At 41.6% G+C, this 19,869-nt stretch overlaps 2 protein-coding genes across 2 annotated transcripts; one reads left to right on the plus strand and one right to left on the minus strand.

Moving 5' to 3' along the window:
• Positions 1-2,276: 2,276 nt before the first annotated feature.
• LOC132320149 (scale keratin-like) lies at positions 2,277-2,561 on the minus strand. The gene has a single exon (XM_059832385.1). It carries the CDS (start codon positions 2,559-2,561, stop codon positions 2,277-2,279), a length of 285 nt encoding a protein of 94 aa, XP_059688368.1.
• A 3,568-nt stretch (positions 2,562-6,129) lies between these two features.
• Positions 6,130-6,495, plus strand: LOC132319990 (keratin-associated protein 21-1-like). Its single transcript, XM_059832082.1, has one exon. The coding sequence runs from the start codon at positions 6,130-6,132 to the stop codon at positions 6,493-6,495; it is 366 nt and encodes a 121-aa protein (XP_059688065.1).
• The last annotated feature ends 13,374 nt before the right edge of the window (positions 6,496-19,869 follow it).

The raw sequence follows: 19,869 nt of genomic DNA on the forward strand, positions 1-19,869 counted from the left end.
GTGACAGGTCTGGGAAGGCTGGGGTTGCCAAGCAATTACAGCCTGGGGGCCGTTTTCCCCAGGCATCGGGTGGTGATTGCACCCGCCGTCAGAAGTGATAGCGCCACTGTTAATAAGCTGAGTGGGACGTGGTGAAGGGAAGAAACATCATAAATACTGCTGCGTTGGCAAATGTGGGCAGGGACCTGATGTTAAGTTGGGGCCAAAGGAGCCTGGGCAGGCTGAGAATTATACCTAAGTCTTTGGCTTTCAGTGTTTTATTCTGTCTCTCTTCCTGTGCATCTCTCTGGAAGCCCTTCTGCGCTGTACGTGCAGGTGGGAAAAGCCGTGCGTGCCAGAGGGCATCCGAGGGAGAAAAGCTGAATTTATTGTGGTGGGAGACTCTACCATTTCTTAATGTTTTTCCCTGGGGAACCCAGCCCTTTTTGCTGCTGACAGCAGCTAACAGAAGGATTACAGAATATGTCTTAATAGCTTTTCCAGTTTCAAAGGGTTGTACTGATTTACTGCTGACGTGCCCTGCTAGGAGGCTAGGGTGGAGATTGCTGCTCTTACCCTCTTCCTGGGGCATCCTGATCTGTCTCTGTCTCGCTCAAACTAGGACACAGAGGTGAGCTCCGGGCAGCAAGGCAGCAGACCAGACCCATCTCTTGGCTGTGGCTGCTTGTTCCTGGGCAAGAGAATGGATCTGTGGGGCTCATCTACTAGGGTCCAGTTCAAGTTCAAATGGTTTAAGGGAAAGCAATGGATGTAAATAAATGGACTTTGGCCTGGAGGAATAGCATTTACAGCTCAGGGACCATTCTGCTAACTATTGCTGTTTTTCTGCCCATGAAAGTTGTTCCCCAATCTGCTCCGCTAGTTATTTTCTTGACCCTTTCCTCCACTTTGCCCTGTCAGCTGAGGAACGCAGAAATGCTTGTGCAGGTGGCCACCATGAGAAGAGAAGGGGTAGCCATGTAGGGTTTCTCTTGAAAATCAGCCCAGAAGTAGCCCCTCACAGTCACTTCTGCAAGAAGTTTTTTGACTCCTGGTGATGTCTTTGATGTATAACTGGGCTTGCATGGGATCCATGCAGCTTTGTCTAGGCTATGCTTGTTGAACCACCTTGTTCTGTGCCAGATTATAATCGTTGATATTACAAATCTAAATCAAGACTACTCAATCTCCTAAGGTGACGTGGTGGAGGCTGACAGGAACTCCCTGAATAACCTGGCTGTTCAGTTTGCAAAGGAGATGATGTCTCCAGCAGATGGTCATGGCTTGGTCTTTTCTCTTAGATGCCTTTAACCTTGAGCGTCATTGCTATCTTTCCTTGGCAGACCACGAGACTTCCACTCAGTCTCTTGCTTTTGAAAGTTATTTTTCAAGCACAAAGCCCAGCTTGCTCCAGGAGTGTGTGCGTTTGGTGATGCCCTTTTCTGGAGAATTATTGGTGTAAACCCAGGGTCACAGGTTAGTTAAAATAAGTCAGAACAACTTCTTACTCTGGGAAACAAGTCGGGGCTGGAGCATTTCAGATGGAGATGTGGTGATACTCTCTAACATCTGGAGTCTAGACCTCCTTCTTATTATATGGTTGGTTACAGTGGCGTATGAGCACAGACAAAAGGAGAAGACTGGATACCTGATAATATTAAGCAGAGTAATTTTAATGAAAATGAGAAACAGTGAGTAACAGAAAGAATAAGTTTGCAGTTTTACAAAAGGGTCTTCAGCAAGTAGAGTGTGTCCGATGCTGGATGACGCGCTCTCCTTGTGGAAACAGTGGAGTTTGACAGTCCAGACATGCTTCTTGCTCACAGAGTTGCTTGTAAATCATGTTCAGTGCTAGATGAGGCACAGCATGGATATGTAACAGGAGCTTCTCTACTAGATGTCATCTTCGGTGAAGTTTATAGCTGAGCAAAGTGGACTTGTTCATGGCAGTTGCAGAAACTCATATGACTATGGCAATGCAAAATGGCTGTGAATTAACTTAAAAGGCACTTTACTCACACCTGAAAGTCTTGCTTTACTCCAACATGCTGTGATGATGCCTCAGTACTTGCTGTAATTCAAGTTGCCCTTTAGAGTAATAGTTGAAGAAACAGGAGATACTAGAGAGAGTTAGGTATGGGGTAGTCTTAGACAGCCTGGCACCCACATGTCCCACTGAACTCAGCCAGAGGCATGGGTGCTTGGCGTTTCTCAGCACCATAACCTTAGCCATGAATCCATGTCCTGCATTTCATTTCTTGGTTGCTATTTCTGCTGGTTCAGCACAGATAGCAGTTTCAATAGCTGTATCTGTTGCCAAAACGAGAAAAGAAGGGGTACCCGTACCCGAATCCGTACAAGTCCCCGTACCCATAATAGCCCCCATAACCAATCAAGCCTCTGTTCCCATAGAGGCTCCCAAAGCTTCTGTAGCCATATGGGCTCCCATATCGGTACTGGTCACGGTAGTAGCCATATGGGCTCCCAAATCGGTAGCCATTCAGGCCTCCAAAACCATAGAGGTCTTCATAGCCAAATGGTGAGTAGCACCCATCATCATAGAGGTCCCTGTAGAAAGTCATCGTTGGTTGATGCAGGTAAACCTGAAACACACCCAGAAATGAGGTGAGTTTATGGGCTGCTGACAGCAGGAGGAAAGGCTCAGAGCTTGGACAGAGCTGAGGAAATGCAACTTGCTCCCTCCTGCAGATCTTTTTCATCTTCTTAACCATCTCATTTATTTTTCTAATTTCCTGAATCCCAAACAACTTTTCTATTTTTTTTCCCCCTCAACTTTTGAAAATGGCTGACTGTGAAAATGTTTTTTACCAACTGAGAACTGAACTGTCCCACCCCAGAAGTTAGAGAAATTTAAATAAATTAAAGAAAAATATGCCAGTTCAGATACTGATGCTTATTTGAGATGAGACCAACAGCCTGTCACATGCATCCCCTTATCTCCCTCAACCTGGGATAAACTCAAAGAATGCAATGAAATGGAGGAATTTCCTTCCAGGATATCTACTTAAAGTTCCAAATCTAGGGGTTTGAATTCCCAACACTTAATGAAAATAATCTGAAATTGGAAATTACTTATGACTTCAAAATTGTGGCAGTAAACTTCAAATTTTCAGTGCTTTAAAGCCTACTATTGAGTAAGCACAGGAAGAGCTAAAAAGTTTCAGTGAAGGAATTTCTTAATGTTGCAGAGAATTTTATATTTGCAATTAGCTCCAAAATGACAAAAAATTGCTTACAGAACGTCTGTATGCCTACACAGACACACGTTCCGTATGTCATATATACGTACACACCGGTGCCTTTTTTATATATATATATATGTCCACACGCACACACACAAATATTTATACAGACAAACATATAGACATATATACACGGAAATATACTTATATCAGAAAGAGAGTAGAGTCACTATTGACTTACTTGGTTCACCGAGGGAAGTAGCTCGAGAGAAGTGAATAAAATTTCGGAGTTGCAGGTCCGTATATATACCTTCTTAAACTTAGGTGTTAGTTATATAACATATCTTGTTGTGTGCATTATTCCTTCAATTGATGTAATTGGAGTCAGTGATTTTCATATTTCTAAAGTTTGATGTTATGACAGACGTGTAATACCTTTAGAATTTCTTTCATCTTAAAACAAGAAGAAATGGGCTCAGCATATTTCTAGTAAAATTGCATGGAATTCTTTGTAGTTGGATGGATAGGAATAATTTTGGGAGATGTTTAGACCATTACTGGTTGCGCAATCTGCTTGTAGGTGCTCCATTCACTTGGTTTTTGCATCTGTGGTGCAACGCGTAGGGTAGAAAAGAATTAGGCTTGTCTTTGGTGTGCCGAAATGTAGTAGCACTTCTCTTTAGCATCATCGTGACCTGTATATGCTGCCCAGTGATATTGGGGGGATCTTTTGCCAGCAGCTTTGTTTGATTTTTTTTGTCTCAGGTTCTACAACAGTGATTTTGAAGAAATTTTTCAGCTGCCTTATGAATGTTCCCAGATACTTCTTCCTATTTTTAGAAGAGATTTTTTATAGTTTTTGACTTTCATAAAACATATAATGCATTGCCTTATTAGGACTTAAAAACAAGAGACCTTAATGTGTCTTGTAAGTGACCATATTATTAAATCTGGGGGTGTCTTTTGGTGACAAACTATTAATATTTAAATACTGCAACACTTTGCAAATTGAAAACATTAATGAGTGTTTATGAAGTGCTTTGGTATTCAAAATTCTGAGGAAGCCTTAACATCCTGCTTGCTCATTATTACCCTTATTTTATATTCAAATTAATGCTAGAAATTAGGTGAAGGTCATACAAGGAGTTCTGCAGTAAACTCCAACATTCCTCACTATCATACCGTATTTGATACATGTGGTTGATTCTTTGCGAAGAAATTGTTAATATGGTTCCTTGGAAAATAGCATTTCGTACATCTCACAAAATCCTTATCACTTCTTATTTTCCAGACCAAGTTCCTACTTGTATTCTCCACTTTGTTCTGCTGAACTTGCGGTCAAGCCCTCTAGTGAACTAAACTGCCGTAGTCGTATTTCTGTTGAAAACATTCTTTCTGCTCATGCAGCAGCATGACTTTTATTCACCGTGAACACTTTAGAGGAATGCAATTAAGATTTATTTGTAGTTCGTGCTGGTCTTGTTTCCTGAAGTTGCAATGTAGTTTGATATAAAATACCTAAATATATGTTTACATTTCCTTTAAAAAGGAAGACTGTGCCATGGTGCATCAGAGTTTCTGGTGAACAACAGATATTTTCAAACATGTGGGAAGGTTTTCCTTTTTTGCTGAAAATTTCTCTCCCTCCAACAGCTTTGGGAACTTATAAATGCTTTTGTATTACATAAAAATAAACTTCAGTTTTGACAGTGAAGACAATAAAATGGTATCAGGAATGCAGTTGGCCCAGAAAATTTTAAGATGAAAGAAACCTGTAATATATGTGACATGGGAGGCTGGGAACACACTAATAATCCCAAACAATGAAGAAAATTATATTAATTGAAGATATGACGTGTAGAGGCAAATTTGTTTTCCAACCAATAAGGCTACAAACCTTTTGAATACTCAGGGCGTCTTAGATAAGCCAGGCGGGCACAAAAACAGTATAAAAAGGGCTCAGAGCTCTAGGCTCCTCATCAGCTCTCTTGCCTTCCTCCTCCCGGTGAACTCGGTAAGCCTTTTCTCCATTTAGTCTCCTCATAAGGATTAGAAATTTCGGTTTAGTAATTTATGCTAGGATTGGGGCTTCTCTGAAATTTTAAGATTTCTCTGTACCTTGTACCTGTGCTTACTGCCTTGCAGGAACTGGCAGGTTCAAGTTATAAAGCTGGGGCTGAAACTTTCCTGGTCCTGTTGCTACCTGGGGTATCTGGCTCCCTGATAAGGACCGCTGGCTACTAGGTCCGCGGAGCTGCCTCCAGCAGAGCTAGAGAAGGGTTTCCCCACTGTGGCCCTCAGTGGGTTCTTCCATAAATCTTCTGTTTTATTTTAAGAGAGGTCTTCAGGTTTGGCAAGACAGCAGATGATCTCATATGTGCTAACGCTCCGTAGTTTCTTGCATGTGCTGTCAGCATTTCCAGATGCCAGTTCGAAATTGGTGTAAATTACTGAAATGGGACTTGGAGCAACGGACCCAAAAGCTGAAGTGTGTTGTCACGGCAAACATCAGACACTTCAAGCTTTCTTGATGAATTTCTTGAATGATTTGGGAATGTAGAGCTCTATGCAAAGCTGATATCCTAAAATAAATTTAGGATTGTTAACTCCTAACAATATTCTCTAAGAAAAATCCTGAAACCGCAGCAAGGAGGTTTTGATCTGCAACAGGTGTATTCCACAGTCAGTGCTTTCACCAATCTCAGTAAGTGAGAAAAGAAATAAAATGGTTTAAAAACAGTGGGTAAATGAGAAAATGATAGAAATGGGATGTAATAAGGAGCTGAAGAGTTTGGTCCTAATTTTGCTTCTGTCCTTGGTCTCACGGGGCCATTGAAGAAATCTTTGGGCTCTGAGACTGTTACTGTGGAACAATACTACAGAAGTATTTATTACTTTTCCTTTCCTTCCTGCTGCTGCGTTTCAGGTTTGCCTCCATTGCAGAAAGATGACTTTCCTCCAAAGCCAGTGTGAGGATGACTGCTATTCTCCCTGCAATTACGGGAGCCTGTATGGCTACCGGGGCTACGACTGCGGGAGCCCCTGTGGCTACCGGGGCTATGGGGGCCTCTACGGCTACCGGGGCCTCTACGGCTTTGGGGACCGGTACGGCTATGGCGGTCTGTATGGTTACCGGGGCATTTATGGCTCTGGGGACTACTATGGCTACGGGGGTCTGTATGGTGGCTATAGGGGCTTCTATGGCTCTGGGGACTGCTATGGCTACCCAGGCTTTTACTCCGGCCGCTACGGCTACCCCTTCGGTTCACGATATGGCCAAAGGTTCGGCTACGGGAGCTGCTACGCCTGCTAAACCCAGCGGGAACATCCCTGAAATGAAGATCAACCCAGGCCCGGCAAGCACGGATTGATGGCGAATCTTGGCAGCAGCAGTCCCTGATGTGCAGAGCCCTGGTGACAGCAGCCCCCCTCCATGGAGGCTTTGAGTGCTCTGCGCTGCTGTTGAAGTGCTTGTGATAATTTATCTTTGTTCTGTTCTGTGTCTGCTTGCTCTCTTGCCACCCAAACTCTCCTCTCATTTCTCCTTGACACTGCAGTTCTTTAGTTCTTTGTCAGCTGGCTTTTATGTTTGTTGCAATGATGTACAAAACATTAACTCTGAATGAATGGTATAGGCAGGGTGTAATATGTCTTTGGGAATGTAGTCTTTCAGTTCTGTATGTCTTTAAAAGTATATCTGCCTTTCACTCATATTAAAAAATATGCTGCATCAATACAGTTTTTCTGGTTTTATTTTTCACTTGCATTTCTTAAATGTCTTGAAATCAATAGCATCACACAGATTGGGTGACAAAGTTATTAACTTTGTGTACTCAAGTATTTGCTTGTAGAGACTTGCCATCCTCAAGCTGAGAAACATGGACTTTTGTAGCTGCAAGAAACTTCAGCTGTATCTCTGGTTATGCATGTTTCTACAACTCTGGGCTTTTGCTTGGTATATTCCAAATAAGTGGTTCATTTAAAATACTTCAGTGCTGCTGTTGGGCAAATGTGATGTGATTAGGACATCATCCATCACTGGCTGTGATCTGATATGGAGGAGGTCATAGGTAACTGTAAATGTGTGGACTCATCAGGTTTTTAATTTTGAAAGGAGTTTGTGTTTTATATATTATCATAGAGTCATTAAACAGCCCAGGTTGGAAGGGACCTGGAAAGATCAGGGTTGAAAGATTAGGGGTTCCCTGATGGAGAAGTGGAGGAATTTTCCCTTTGCAGTGTAAATAATTTGGTAGGAGAAATGGATATCCAGTGGCCAGCACCTCTGAGGCATGGCAGCGGGGCGGGTTTGTCTGTCAGTTCAGGGAAGCATACTCAGAGCCCACATTTCGGAAGGAAGCAGAGTCACGACTGATTTTTACTGACTTTGTTTTTTTTCCTTCCACTGAACGTTATGGGCAGAGGCTGTGGAACCTCCTGGTTCTACAACCAAGAGGCTGCAGCTCCATGAGGAGGAAGAGGATGGTACTTTCTCACTGCTTCCCTGGCCAGGGGCAGCTGGCAGATAAGAGCTACCCATTTTTCATTCTGTCTTCTAGATTTTAGTCCCTGGATTTAGTGAATTATTGTAACCACAGCTGTAGAAATGGGTTTTGTTCTAGCCGGTGTCTGTGTGGAAGATCAAGGCAGTGTTTTGCATTTTCAAGGCCAGCATCAAGACAGGAAAAGCCATTGCTTCCTCCTGGACACTTTTCCTGTTGCTTTTAGTATTGGGTTTTATTTTTTTCTTATGTTCCACTGGCTGGAAATGAAATTTGTCTGTTAAATTGGAATGTGATAGGAAATTGTGACTCTGGAACGAGAACATTGAAATTTGGTTTCCAGGAATAGGACAATATTTTGCTCACTTGAACATTTTTATAAACTCTCTATAGAGGCCTGGGACTAATTCTGCTCTGTTTTAAAACATTATTATAAAGACTACTACAGCCCTATTATGCTGAAATATATTAACCTTAAATCTGGTAGTAGTTTCAATTAAGTAAAGGAAAGGGAGAAATTGTGGCATTTCTTGAATTTCTGTGGGGTAGAAGGGAAGGAAAGAGTATATTTACTGGGACCAGCTGCTCTGAACGCGGAGGGGTATGAAGTGCTTTGCCAGCATTAGGGACAGAAAGTCCCTCAGGATGCCACCACTCTCAGTATATTCACGTAAACTAGGGACAGAGGAAAGAAGACAACTGGAACTCCAGTTTGTTTTCACACAGAAAAAATTTAATGCAATAAGAAAAGGAGTTAACACAGATACAGACAGATTATAGTTTTGGGATACTGGAAAGAGCTACAGAAGATGAGTCATTGCACTATGCTCTACAGAACATTCCTTTTTGTTGAAGCTGTGTTGTTCATCCTTTAGGTACTTGTAAATGCAGATCAAAGGAGAGACTGCTGTAACACTTCTCCATTACGTAGTACTGCAGCACCTTACTGGCAGTAGTTATTGAAAATGCAGATGACACAAAAGCTAGTTTTGCAGAAGTCCTTTAACACCGCTGCAGCAACTGTAAGAAGCTTCAAACGAACTGCAGATCGTTGTTCCCGTTGCTGAAGGGGTGTAAAGGGGTTTAAATGCAGGAGACTATGAAGAGAGAACTCACAGTTGAGAAAGACAGGAAGATGCAGAGAGAAAGCACAACAAAAATACAAATGCCAAGAAATTTTAGAGCGCAGTCAAGCTCCCCGTTCTCAGTAACTTCTGTTGCTGTCAACAGGGGCTCAGCGCTTCTGTAAACATTGCCTCTGAGATTAGCCGTTCATCTTTGCTTGCCGGGTCGGGGTTGATTCTTGTTGCAGGGATATTTCTGCTGGGTTTAGCAACAAGGGTAGCAGCACCGGTAGCGGTAACTGCAGCAGGAAGGGTAGTAGTATCGGGTCGTGCATGTGGTCCCATAGCTACAGCAGTCTCCACAGCTATACCTGCGCCGGTAGTTGCACAGAGTCCGGTAGCTGCAGGGGTTGCAGCAGCTGTAGGTCCGGTAGCAGCACACGCTCCTGTAGCAGGGTGAGCAGCACACGCTGTAGCATGGGTAGCCGTAGCAGCAAGACATCTTGGCGGGGTGGAGGGAGGCAGGCAAACCTGAAACAAAGCAGCAGGTACAGGGTAGGCTCAGCTTGCAGGGAGCAGCAGCAGCGGTGGCTTGGTGGCATGAGTATGGTGGATTTGGAAAGAAATATTGAGCAAATCCCTCAGTCTTTGGATGTGATTTTGGCTTCTATTTTATCCAGCCCCTTTCTGTGCTCCCTTCTCATTAGATTCGACTGTGAGAGACAGTTTTTATTCTTTAGCTTCTCCTCTTAAAAGTGAACACAATACCCTGTATTTTTGGACTTTGGATACAGGAGATTCAGCTTGCAGATATACATCCAAATGTATATCGTCAGTGTTTGGTGTCCAAGCTCCCAGCGCAGGCAGCTGGCATCAATCCTGATAGCTAGTCTGTGGCTCAGGACATGCATGTGTAGGTGTCCTAATGTCTGAGCTGAATCCTACAAGGCATTTTCAAAAGTTTTCAGAAGCATTCATACACACCGTGACAAGTTCATTAAAGTCAGCCTCCTTGCCTGGTGTTCATCTTGGCATGTAAACTATTCCTTTTCCTGTGTAACACTGGTTCACACGCTTTGTTAGTGCCCGTTCTAGCAAGGACACTGAAAATTCTCCGCTGCACAGTGAAGACCTAAGGTTTAAATCCTCTATTGCTGCAGGTCAGAGCTGCTCCAGTGACTTCAGAGAGACTAAAGCAATTCACGTGACCTGTCCATATTCGTTATTGCAACATCTTTCCATCAAAAAGCCATTTCCACTTTACATAATATACAATTCTGCCCATGAACCAAAATTACAGTATCACCAAGTAAAAAAAGAAAATTTCTATTCCATTTAAAAAGCCAAAGAAGTAGAGCTGTTGTTTTCTCTTATGTGAAGACAAAACTTCTTATGAGGCTTCACATCTTACCAATGACATCTGAATGTTCATTCATCAATGTCCCCACTATTTTTACTGTACAGATTAAAAGCATGCAGGATAAAATACTTCTACAGTTGTTAAGAATCAGAGAATGCTACGAAAGGACTTATTCCCAAGTTAAAGGAATCTCTATGAGAATGGGATCTGAACTTACCGACTTCACCAAGGAGAGTAAACCAAGAGGAGCAATGTGCGGAGTGTGGGGTTGTGAGCACTTTTATACGGTTTCTTAGACCTGTGGAAGTCAGTGCAATTCTTCATGTGCTTCCATTGCCTGTTAGTCACAAAATAAATTTCGGAAGTACATCACCAGTCCAATTGCTGTAATTGTTTTCTTCCACATTCAGGACAATTTTCAAATTCCTCTGGTAGCATATGGTGATCACACCCTGTGAGATTCTTTTGTCTTAAAACTCTCCAGGACAAATGGATTTCTGGGAATTCACCCGAAGGACAACTGGGAATGAAATTGGAGGATGCACAGAACAGTTCCAGCTACACTGCCTGCCTAGCTGGGGAGTCTGTAGAATGTTTCTTTATGTTCTGCCCCTACAAGGGAGGTGGATACTGCACATTGTGGGGTGATGTAAAATACCTGAGGAGGAAAGAGGCATTATACCATGTGCTTAGGGCTTTTACCAACCATTTTGATTCATTTCCGTCACAATTAATGACAGGTATTCCACTGATTCCTTTGGGTTCTTCTACTGTCTATAATTTGGCATGCGCACTATGAGAAGTTCAGGCCAAGGCACAGGATCAATTAAATGAACATCTGAGCAGTGTGTCTAGGACTTACGGTCTATTTTATTTCTTTTTTCTCTCTTTTTTTTCTGGATGAAATTCTTAGAAAATGTTGCTCGAATGAATGTCTTGTGATATCACACACACATATGATATATCGTATGTATATATATGAGATACATATATGCATATACAATACAGGGGCAAGTATCACTGCAGGATCTGGTAGCGCAGAACAAATCTGGGTTTCCTGTTGGTCTACCACAGGGACTGCAGTAGAGAAAAGGGGGAGAGCAGTCTTTTAGGAAGGCTGTGGAAACCAGTAGAATGGAGACCATGCGTTCCTGACTGGTGGGAAGCATTTGCTGGGGAGGGTAGCTGGAGACTCTGATAGCAGTGAGGTGTCCTACGAAGTCCTTTGCTTTGCAATGGGCTTTAGCGGAATAAAAAGGCTGGTGAAATGTATAACATTTCGCCCTCTGCAGAAGGGATTCTTCTAAGCCAGAAAAGGAGAAATCACTTCTCTGATTTTCCATGGTGGTGTTACCCAGTGGGATATGGTTGTATCTCTGCCAGCCTACACCATGTGAGGATGACGACTGTAATGCTTTAGTTTGAATAAAGAGAAACATTGCTTAGTCTGGGGTTCCCTTCCCCGTTCTGATGTTTATTATACAACATCGAGGCACCTTTCAGTAACAAACCATTAATATTTAAATAATACAAACATTGCTAAAGTAAGTCTCTAATGACTGTTTTGGAAGAGCATTGATACCATGAATTCTGACGAGGCTCAGCACTTCTAGAATGTCTGTTATTATCCTCATTTAATATGCAAATGAGGAATGGCTCACTGCAGTAAAGGTCATACAAGGAGGTATTTATTGAGGAAAAAAAAAAAGAAGGCTCTTGCGTGTTGTGCTCTGCTTCCTTTGGGAAGCCAGAGTTAGATGAGGTTGAAACCCAGCATCAATAAGATTTGCTGTCAAATAATATTTATAACTTTAACTTCTAAATATTCTGCTAACATCAATGTTATACAACTTCATTTACATTTGCTTTGGTGATGTTCTGAAAGAATTCTTTATTGTATGAGCAGGTGCATTGGCGAGGTATAGACTACGTGACTAGTTTTTCCTTCCTCCTTTTTCTATATGTATGTGTATGTAACAGTTACCCAAATGAATGCTGAACTTTTATAAATATCCTGTTTTTTGTTAGTGAACCAGGCTGAAAGGAAATATTAAAGGCATAGAATAAAAGTATTTCAGGAGAGGAGAAAATACCTATTTTTCCTCAAATGCAAAACTGAGTTTTACAGGCACAAGTCGGAGGCAAAGAAAAGTGGCACAAAATATTTTTGCCTCCTCTGCTACTCTAGCAGTAGGAATTTTTATTCTGTGAGGAAGAGAGGGTGCACTAGGTTTTATTTTCAAATGTATATTAGGTATATGTAAGTGTCCAGAACTCTTTTTTTCCTCTAGGAAATGCTGACATAATTCATGTTACACACAAGTTTAATATGTTAAAAATATTCCAAATATATGAATTTTGATTCTCAGTCATCTCTAGTCTGAGCATCTGTCATTCTCTTGTCCATTCTGGTATCTCAATTTGATAATTAAAACTAAGGATAACCCAAAAAGTTTTAAGACGAAAGAAGCCCGTGAGCTTTGCATCGTCACGTGGAGAAGAGAATAGGCTAATGATCCTTGACGCTGAAGAAAACAATTATATTAATTGAAGTTGTGACGTGTGCGAAAAAATTTAGTTTTGTTGCTATTTGCACAGGTCAGAAGATCATAATTTCTGAGTGACCAAGAAACCTGTTGCATGGCTGCTGAGGCCAGGTCCCTCACAAGCAGCTGAGGAGCACAGACATGGCCATTAATTGTCCTGGAAAGTTAAATGCGTGCATGAGATTTTTCCAACTTACCTAACTGCTCAAAATTAATAGAATATTTCGATGTCTCAAATATTGAAAATCAGAAATTGCGCTTGGGAAGTGTGAATTCACTATTGCAGGCACTTCTGTACCTACAAACAAAAGTAATACAGGGAAGTACCCTGAATAGACTTCAAGACACACAGTAGCATTCAGTCAGTAGCTGGAAATACAATTTATAAAAAAATTTGCTAGTAACAGAAAGATGGAGTCAAATTCACAAAGGAGAATATATTAAGACATTTAGTTAAGAGCCCTGGCTCATGAGAACATTGCAGGTTTAAGTGTGTTAGTACTGATAAGATTTCAATTGCTTTTTGTCATCTTCATTTGTCAAGTGATTTTTCCTGTCTTATTCCTCCATTTGATCTATTTTTCCAGCTGTACTGTGGTAGAGTTTATACCATAACTAACACAAGTATTTTAAAAGTGTATTAAAAAGAACTTCTGAAAAAGTTAGTGAAAAATGTTGATATTTTCTCTCAAGATGGATGTTTCTATTTTCTCTTTAGCTTTTATTTTATCAAGTACATAGTTATTTCATCTCCTATCATGTCAGTAATAAGATTATACAGAAATAATACATGTAATTCTAAATACATACAAATAGGGGTTATTTGTGTGTGTTTGTGTGTGTACATAAAAACCCTCATCATTTCTTGAGATGTGATCCACTTTTCCTTATTTCTTCTGACAACATGCTATGACTGACAATATTTATTGAAAAAATTCTAGTAATTTCATTTTTTTGAAAAAATGAAGGGTATTTCATATAAGTTTAAATATTTTTATTGTTCTTTGCATTATATACAAAATCCAAATCTGAACATTTGAACAAGTGAAAAAATAGACTGAACTAATTGAAAGACAAACCATTCCCAATTTCTTTGTGTTACTCTGAAATAGGCAAGTCTGTGATATACTGCATCAACTGATAACTTCTCTTAAACTTTTAAAACAAATTTATGCATAAACCAGAGCTACTTTAAAATAAAGAATGAATATCTTCAGATGCTGAATTTGCACTTCATGACCAGTTGAGGGAAACATTGATTTGCATTTTTACATTGTTAGATCAGATGAGAACGTTTTCAGGAAAAGGAAATTAATATAACAATTCAGCACAGAGAACGTGAAAAGCCTTTCTTAGTAGGTAATTTGTCTGAAATAATTTTCCTGAAGTACCCCATGTGTTACTGTAGACCAGAATGGTGAATTTTCAAAGCAGGGTTTGATAGATGTTTTTGGCAGCTCACCTAGGGACTCGTGGGCTTGTTTTCTTCAGATTTCTCTTTTGCAGTCTCCTCTGCCAACCTCTTGAATAACCTGTTGAATAAGTGTCTAGGTTCTGCTTCATTTCTATGCTCCGCTTTTACGTGGATGCAAATTCACATGAACCTCACTTCTGCCGGGAATTGGTTGCACCTGGCACTTATGGGATGAGACAAGAAACCCTACAGCAATCCCTTCCCTGATGGTCTACCCACCAGGGAAATGCCAGCACCGAAGTCCATAATTCTGCCTCCTACATGCAGATCGGTGCTGAAGCTCCTGCAGACTGGGAGGAGAAACATTTCCTGTTGGAAATCACTTCCAAAACCCAGTCTTCTTGTGGCTCCAGATTGCTCCAGCCTGGGAACCGTCCCAGTAGGTTCATGCCTTCATCATCAAGATGACAGTCACTTTTACTTCAAGCAACTCTTCTCCCTCCCTGTCACATGCCCTCCTGTTAATTACGGGGAAGAAGAGGCTTCCTCTCGAAGTCTTATCTGGAATCTGCATGCTTCTCGTCTTCCTTTGTAAAACAGCTTTTCCTGATGGCGAGGGCTGGCAGATGTTTACAGGATGCGTGCCCAAAAGCCAGCCTGGCCAGGGCAGCGACGGGAAGGACTAAGCTCACAGCTCACGCGCAGGATGTCAACCGCACAAAGTAACCTCTGGTGGAGAAATGGCGATATTTAAACCTTGATACACATTGGGAAGAGGTGAGTGTGAGCTCCCATGTGTTCTTGTATCAGGTATCTATTTCAGAGCTGCAGAAAGCTTCGGGAGTCTGGCATTTTGTGTCTCAGTGCATTTTGTGTCCTCAAATGTAGCATAACTTGGGCTGGAATGTAGTCAGCAATACTGATTTAATTTTCTAAATCTTCATATTTCTAAGATAGTATTTTGGAAATAACCAGTGTTTTGGCATGCTTGATGGCAGAAGGGCAGAGTTAAGACATGGCAGAGGTGAGTTTTCAGGACTGTCTTGGAGAAGACAGAAACTGAAGTGTTCAGTATGTCCTCAGTCACCTCAGACTCTACAGGATGCTTAAAACTGCATATCTGAAAAGCTGGTGCTTCCTTTTTTGCCACGTGTCAGGTAAATAATTAGTAAAGTCAAATATAAAAAAAAAACAACATAAAAATATAACAGAAAGCAGTACTGCGATGCAAGATCTTTTAATGAGAGTAAGAAGCACTGTATACAGCAGTTACAGCTTGTAGTAGTACAGAATAGGAGTATCCAGAGATTCATACATTCTTTAAAGAGTTACTACACTTTGCAGCAGATGCTTTTGGGACTATGATGGTGTTTGGTGAAGAGCAGAGCAGTCAGCGCAGCGTACAGCGAGACGAGGCGTCTGCTCCAGTCTGCATCTCCTGTTGCAAAGCTACACATCAAAATACACAGGATATCCACCAACAAAGGCTGTGAAGGAAGAGTTGACCCTAAAAGCTGGTTATTCGAAATAGCTGCAGACATTGAAGAGAGATGCTAAGCACTCAGGACCATTCCTGACCACAGTCGCTGACATGGGAGCTTAGCAAAGGTAAGATTCATACAGGAGCCATAAGTCAGTATTTTGCCTTTCGTTTCCTATCTGGTTGTTATATGGTTGGGTTTAGCAGGGGTAGCAGGGGTAGCAGCTCCCATAGCTGTATCTACGGGTATAGCGAGAAGAGTAGGGGTAGCAGTAGCGGGAGCTGTAGGAGGGGTAGCAGTCCCGATAACCGCACAGACCCCCATAGCCCTGGTAGCTGCAGGGGCTCCCGCAGTCGTAGGTCCGGTAGCTGTACACGGTCCCGTAGTTGCAGGGAGAGTAGCAGGCATCCTCACACTGGTTCTGGTAGTAGTAAGTCATCTTGGTGCGATGGAGGGAGGCAAGTCTGAAACACAGCAGAAGAGAAGAAGATAAGGTCTGCCCCAGAGACCAATTGGCAGCTTGCTGCTTCTAGCAAACCCCGTGTAAGTGTGGGAAAGAGGGAGAGGAGAGAAGGGTGAATGCAGGAACCAACCGAACATCTCCATTCAAGGCTATGCCCGGGCGCCTTCTTGTCCAGCTCACTCCTTTCTATTTTTCCCCCTTCTTTTCCCCATAAAAGTATTTTCTGCTGCTTTTCTTTTGCCATTGCTTAGAATTGGCAATCTGGGTTCAGATAGTATTTTAGAGAGGATATTGTTAGGATTATGTTCTCTTTATCAGTGTCTGCTGTTACTGTAAAGACGGAAAGTGAACTGACACTAGTTCAGGAATCAATTCTGCCAGTTTTTGCTGTTGAGACAAGACAGCATGGAAGATATCCTCTCCTTGTGCAAGCCAGCCGTGCTCTGCTGAAAAAAGCAGCTTATTTGTTTGGACTCATGTCCGTGCCTTAATTGCCAGTTGAATATATACTTGCTTTTTGTTTGATATAATTGAAAAAATGTAATGCATTGTCTGCTTCAAAATAAAGAAGCCTGAAATGCCTCAGTATATCAAAAAATAAGGTAATTTCTCATAGTGCATGGCTAGATGAGACAATCTTCTAAGCTTATGTGGGTATCTTAATACCACCTTTTTAACAAAAAAGAATTGTACTTGCATGGCTGTGAAATCACAGCCTTTGCTTTTAAACTATAACTGTCATCCGTATAGTAATATAGCAAAACCACAGCATCTACACAGCAATAAAGACATTGTAGTAAGTCTGACTTACCAAGTTCAGTGAGAATGTAAGTCCGGAGATGCGAGTAGAGAACCCTGAATTTCTCTCCCTTTTATACGTTTATCTGACCAAGCCTACTGTTCTTTAAACTCATTTTCTTATGCACGTCACTCCTTCAGTTGATGTAATTGTTTTTCTTGGTTTGTGATTATTAGTCAGCTCTTGGCTTCCAAAAGCATGACATTGCATTGCAGTTTTCTTTCATGTTCAGACTTCCTGGGTCAATTATATTTGTAGAATTAGTGTGGTGAAATCTGAGTTATAACAGGAAAGGGAAGGAAGGCTATTGGGAGCAGAACTGATTGACATTCACAGTGCCGATTTTGGAGGAACGGACAAATCTCAGTATATGAAGCCTGCAACGACTCTGGATTGTTTTGAGGAAGAAAGAATTTAAATTTTTTTGCAGGAATAATAATCCCTAGAAAGCATTTATTGTTTGTTTGGTTTTTTTTTTTTTTTTTAATTTCAAAATTGCATTTTTAGGTCAGAATATTGGCATTCTTTGTATTTATCATTTTGTTTGTATTATTTCCAGCTCAAAAGCTGTAAGTAAGGTGTTTGGATTAGAGGACAAGTCTGGTTTGTACCTTGCTGCAATCAAATATGCATGGACGTGTTAATTGTATGCTGTGACCTGCCACAGGGAAGTCATTCTGTAGAAAATCCCATTTACTTGCTTGCTATGCTCTATCAATTACTTTTACCAAACTTCAACAGCCACCTCCTAAGTCTACATTGAAGGCAACTGGGGTCCTTTTTGGTGTAAGAACAGTGGAAATATTTTTGCATAAGGTAAGGAGTTGGTCACAAGACTTTATGAGAACCATAAAGCAGGTAGCAATCAATAATAAATCTAAAGGCTTTCAAGCAGAAATAATGATGTTTGAAATTTCCAGGCTTTGCACCATACATGAAATAAACTTGCAAACTCAGTCTTCTGTAGAGCCAGCCCAAGCGAGGCAAATTTAATTGGATCAAAAAATATCTGCTTAGTGATTATTTTCACTTAGATCAGAAAATGATTCACTCAGGGGTTCATTACGAGGAACAAGATAAACCAGGAACATATCTCCGTAATAACTGTAGTTTTCCTAGGAAGTCCCCCAAATGCTAACTATGGTTTAATGTAACATCTTCTTAATGTTGTTGAGGTGTTTAACTTAATGCTGTTAATGACGGTGAATAATGCTGAGCCCTGTGAATGTGACCTCGTAAGCAGCAACATCCCGGTCTTCCCCGGTGACCTTCACCTCAAAACACTGCTGTTTACTTGCATCTAAAGGAAGGGTAATAACAGGCATGTCAGATGTTCTGGGCCTTTCTCTACATTTTGAATATCAAAGCCTTCATTAATACTTATTAAAGATTTACATGTACAAAGAGATTTATTATTTAAATATTAATACCACGTTACTGGAAAACGCCCCAGTGTTATGTAACACTGTTTCTAAAAATGTATATCAGGTTATCCTATTTCTGTGCTTTATTAAGGTTGTAATTTATAGCTTCATAATTGGGTCTCTGAAAGTTTTTTCTCTAAAAATACGTCATGTACATACCGTTTTAATGCTTATAGGCCAATTTTCTAGCTGAATCAATCAGCACAGCAATATCCTATTGCATGACGGCATCAAATCAAAGAAATGGTCTTTCCCCCTTTGCTAGTCACAGGAAATGTTGGAGGGGAATGGTAAGAACGTGCCATTTTACATGTCATTAAAGTTATGAAATACATGAAAAGGAGAGGCTACCCCTTCCACAGGTATGTCAGAAAAAAAGAGTACAGCAAAGTACATGGGCCGACATGCACGGTGAGGCTGGTCTTCCAAAAATGACATGTACGTCTTTGCATATTCTGTCGACTTGTTGCTGTACTGAAGAAGTGAATTCAGCACGATGATAGCAAGGCTTAATTGCCCTGTATAGTTTTGAGATGAAAGAAACCTGGAGGGTGTAGCCTGCATGTCACAGTGCCTGACCAATAATCAGAAACCTGGGGAGAACCGGTATATCAATGAGAAGGAGTCATGAGGGAAGCAAAATGTGTTTGGTAATTGGAGCCGACCCAGGGCACAGACATGCCATTTATGCCCTGGGCGGGACTGGGCACTCTATAAAAACCCGCGCAGCTGAGAATAATGCATTCGCTTCTCCTGCCTTATCCTCCTTTCAGAAGTGGGTAAGTCGGAATACATTTAGAAAACCTAGTGAATAATGAAGAGATCTGTTTAATACTGTTTTTCCCCTCTTTCTCCCTGTTCCCAGTTACTAATCTACAAGTGCTGTAGATTAATGCATGGGGAATTAAGGTTGTGATTTGCTGAGAATTATTTATATGTAAGATGTTCTTTCCTCCCTGGATTTTCATTAGTATTTGAGGGTTTGAAACTGTGTCATTCCTGCGCGTATCCCTCTTTTCCCTTTAAGTCTTTATCTTAGTACGGCTATGAAGGATTTTCCAGTTTATTTCCTTGATGGCTCCCTTTTGACACAGGCGTCACAGTTCACAATCCCATCTCCCATCATGATCCATGGGTGCAGCCAGTGGGGCTGTGCAGGAAAGCTCAGAAAGGCTGGTCAGGATGGAGGATTAGGGGGAAGACCCGGCACTAAAAATCATGATAGAACAATAGATGAGTACAGAGGGTGTCAGGCAGCATGCCTGGGTTTGCTGGCTCTCTCTTCCCTCCCTGCATGCTTGCAGCATTTATTTGAGATTTACTTGCTGTTGGGAGCATTGCCTTACAGGCTTTTTCTTCTGTGCGCTGTTTTAGGCTTGCCTCCCTCCATCGCACCAAGATGACTTACTACTACCAGAACCAGTGTGAGGATGCCTGCTACTCTCCCTGCAACTACGGGACCGTGTACAGCTACCGGACCTACGACTGTGGGAGCCCCTGTGGCTACCGGGGCTATGGGGGTCTGTGCGGTTATCGGGACTGCTACCCCTCCTACAGCTCCCGCTACTGCTACCCCTACTCTTCTCGCTACACCCGTAGATATAGCTATGGGAGCTGCTACCCCTGCTACCCCT

This window comes from Gavia stellata, chromosome 33, assembly GCF_030936135.1.
Source record: "Gavia stellata isolate bGavSte3 chromosome 33, bGavSte3.hap2, whole genome shotgun sequence".
Taxonomy (NCBI): domain Eukaryota; kingdom Metazoa; phylum Chordata; class Aves; order Gaviiformes; family Gaviidae; genus Gavia; species Gavia stellata.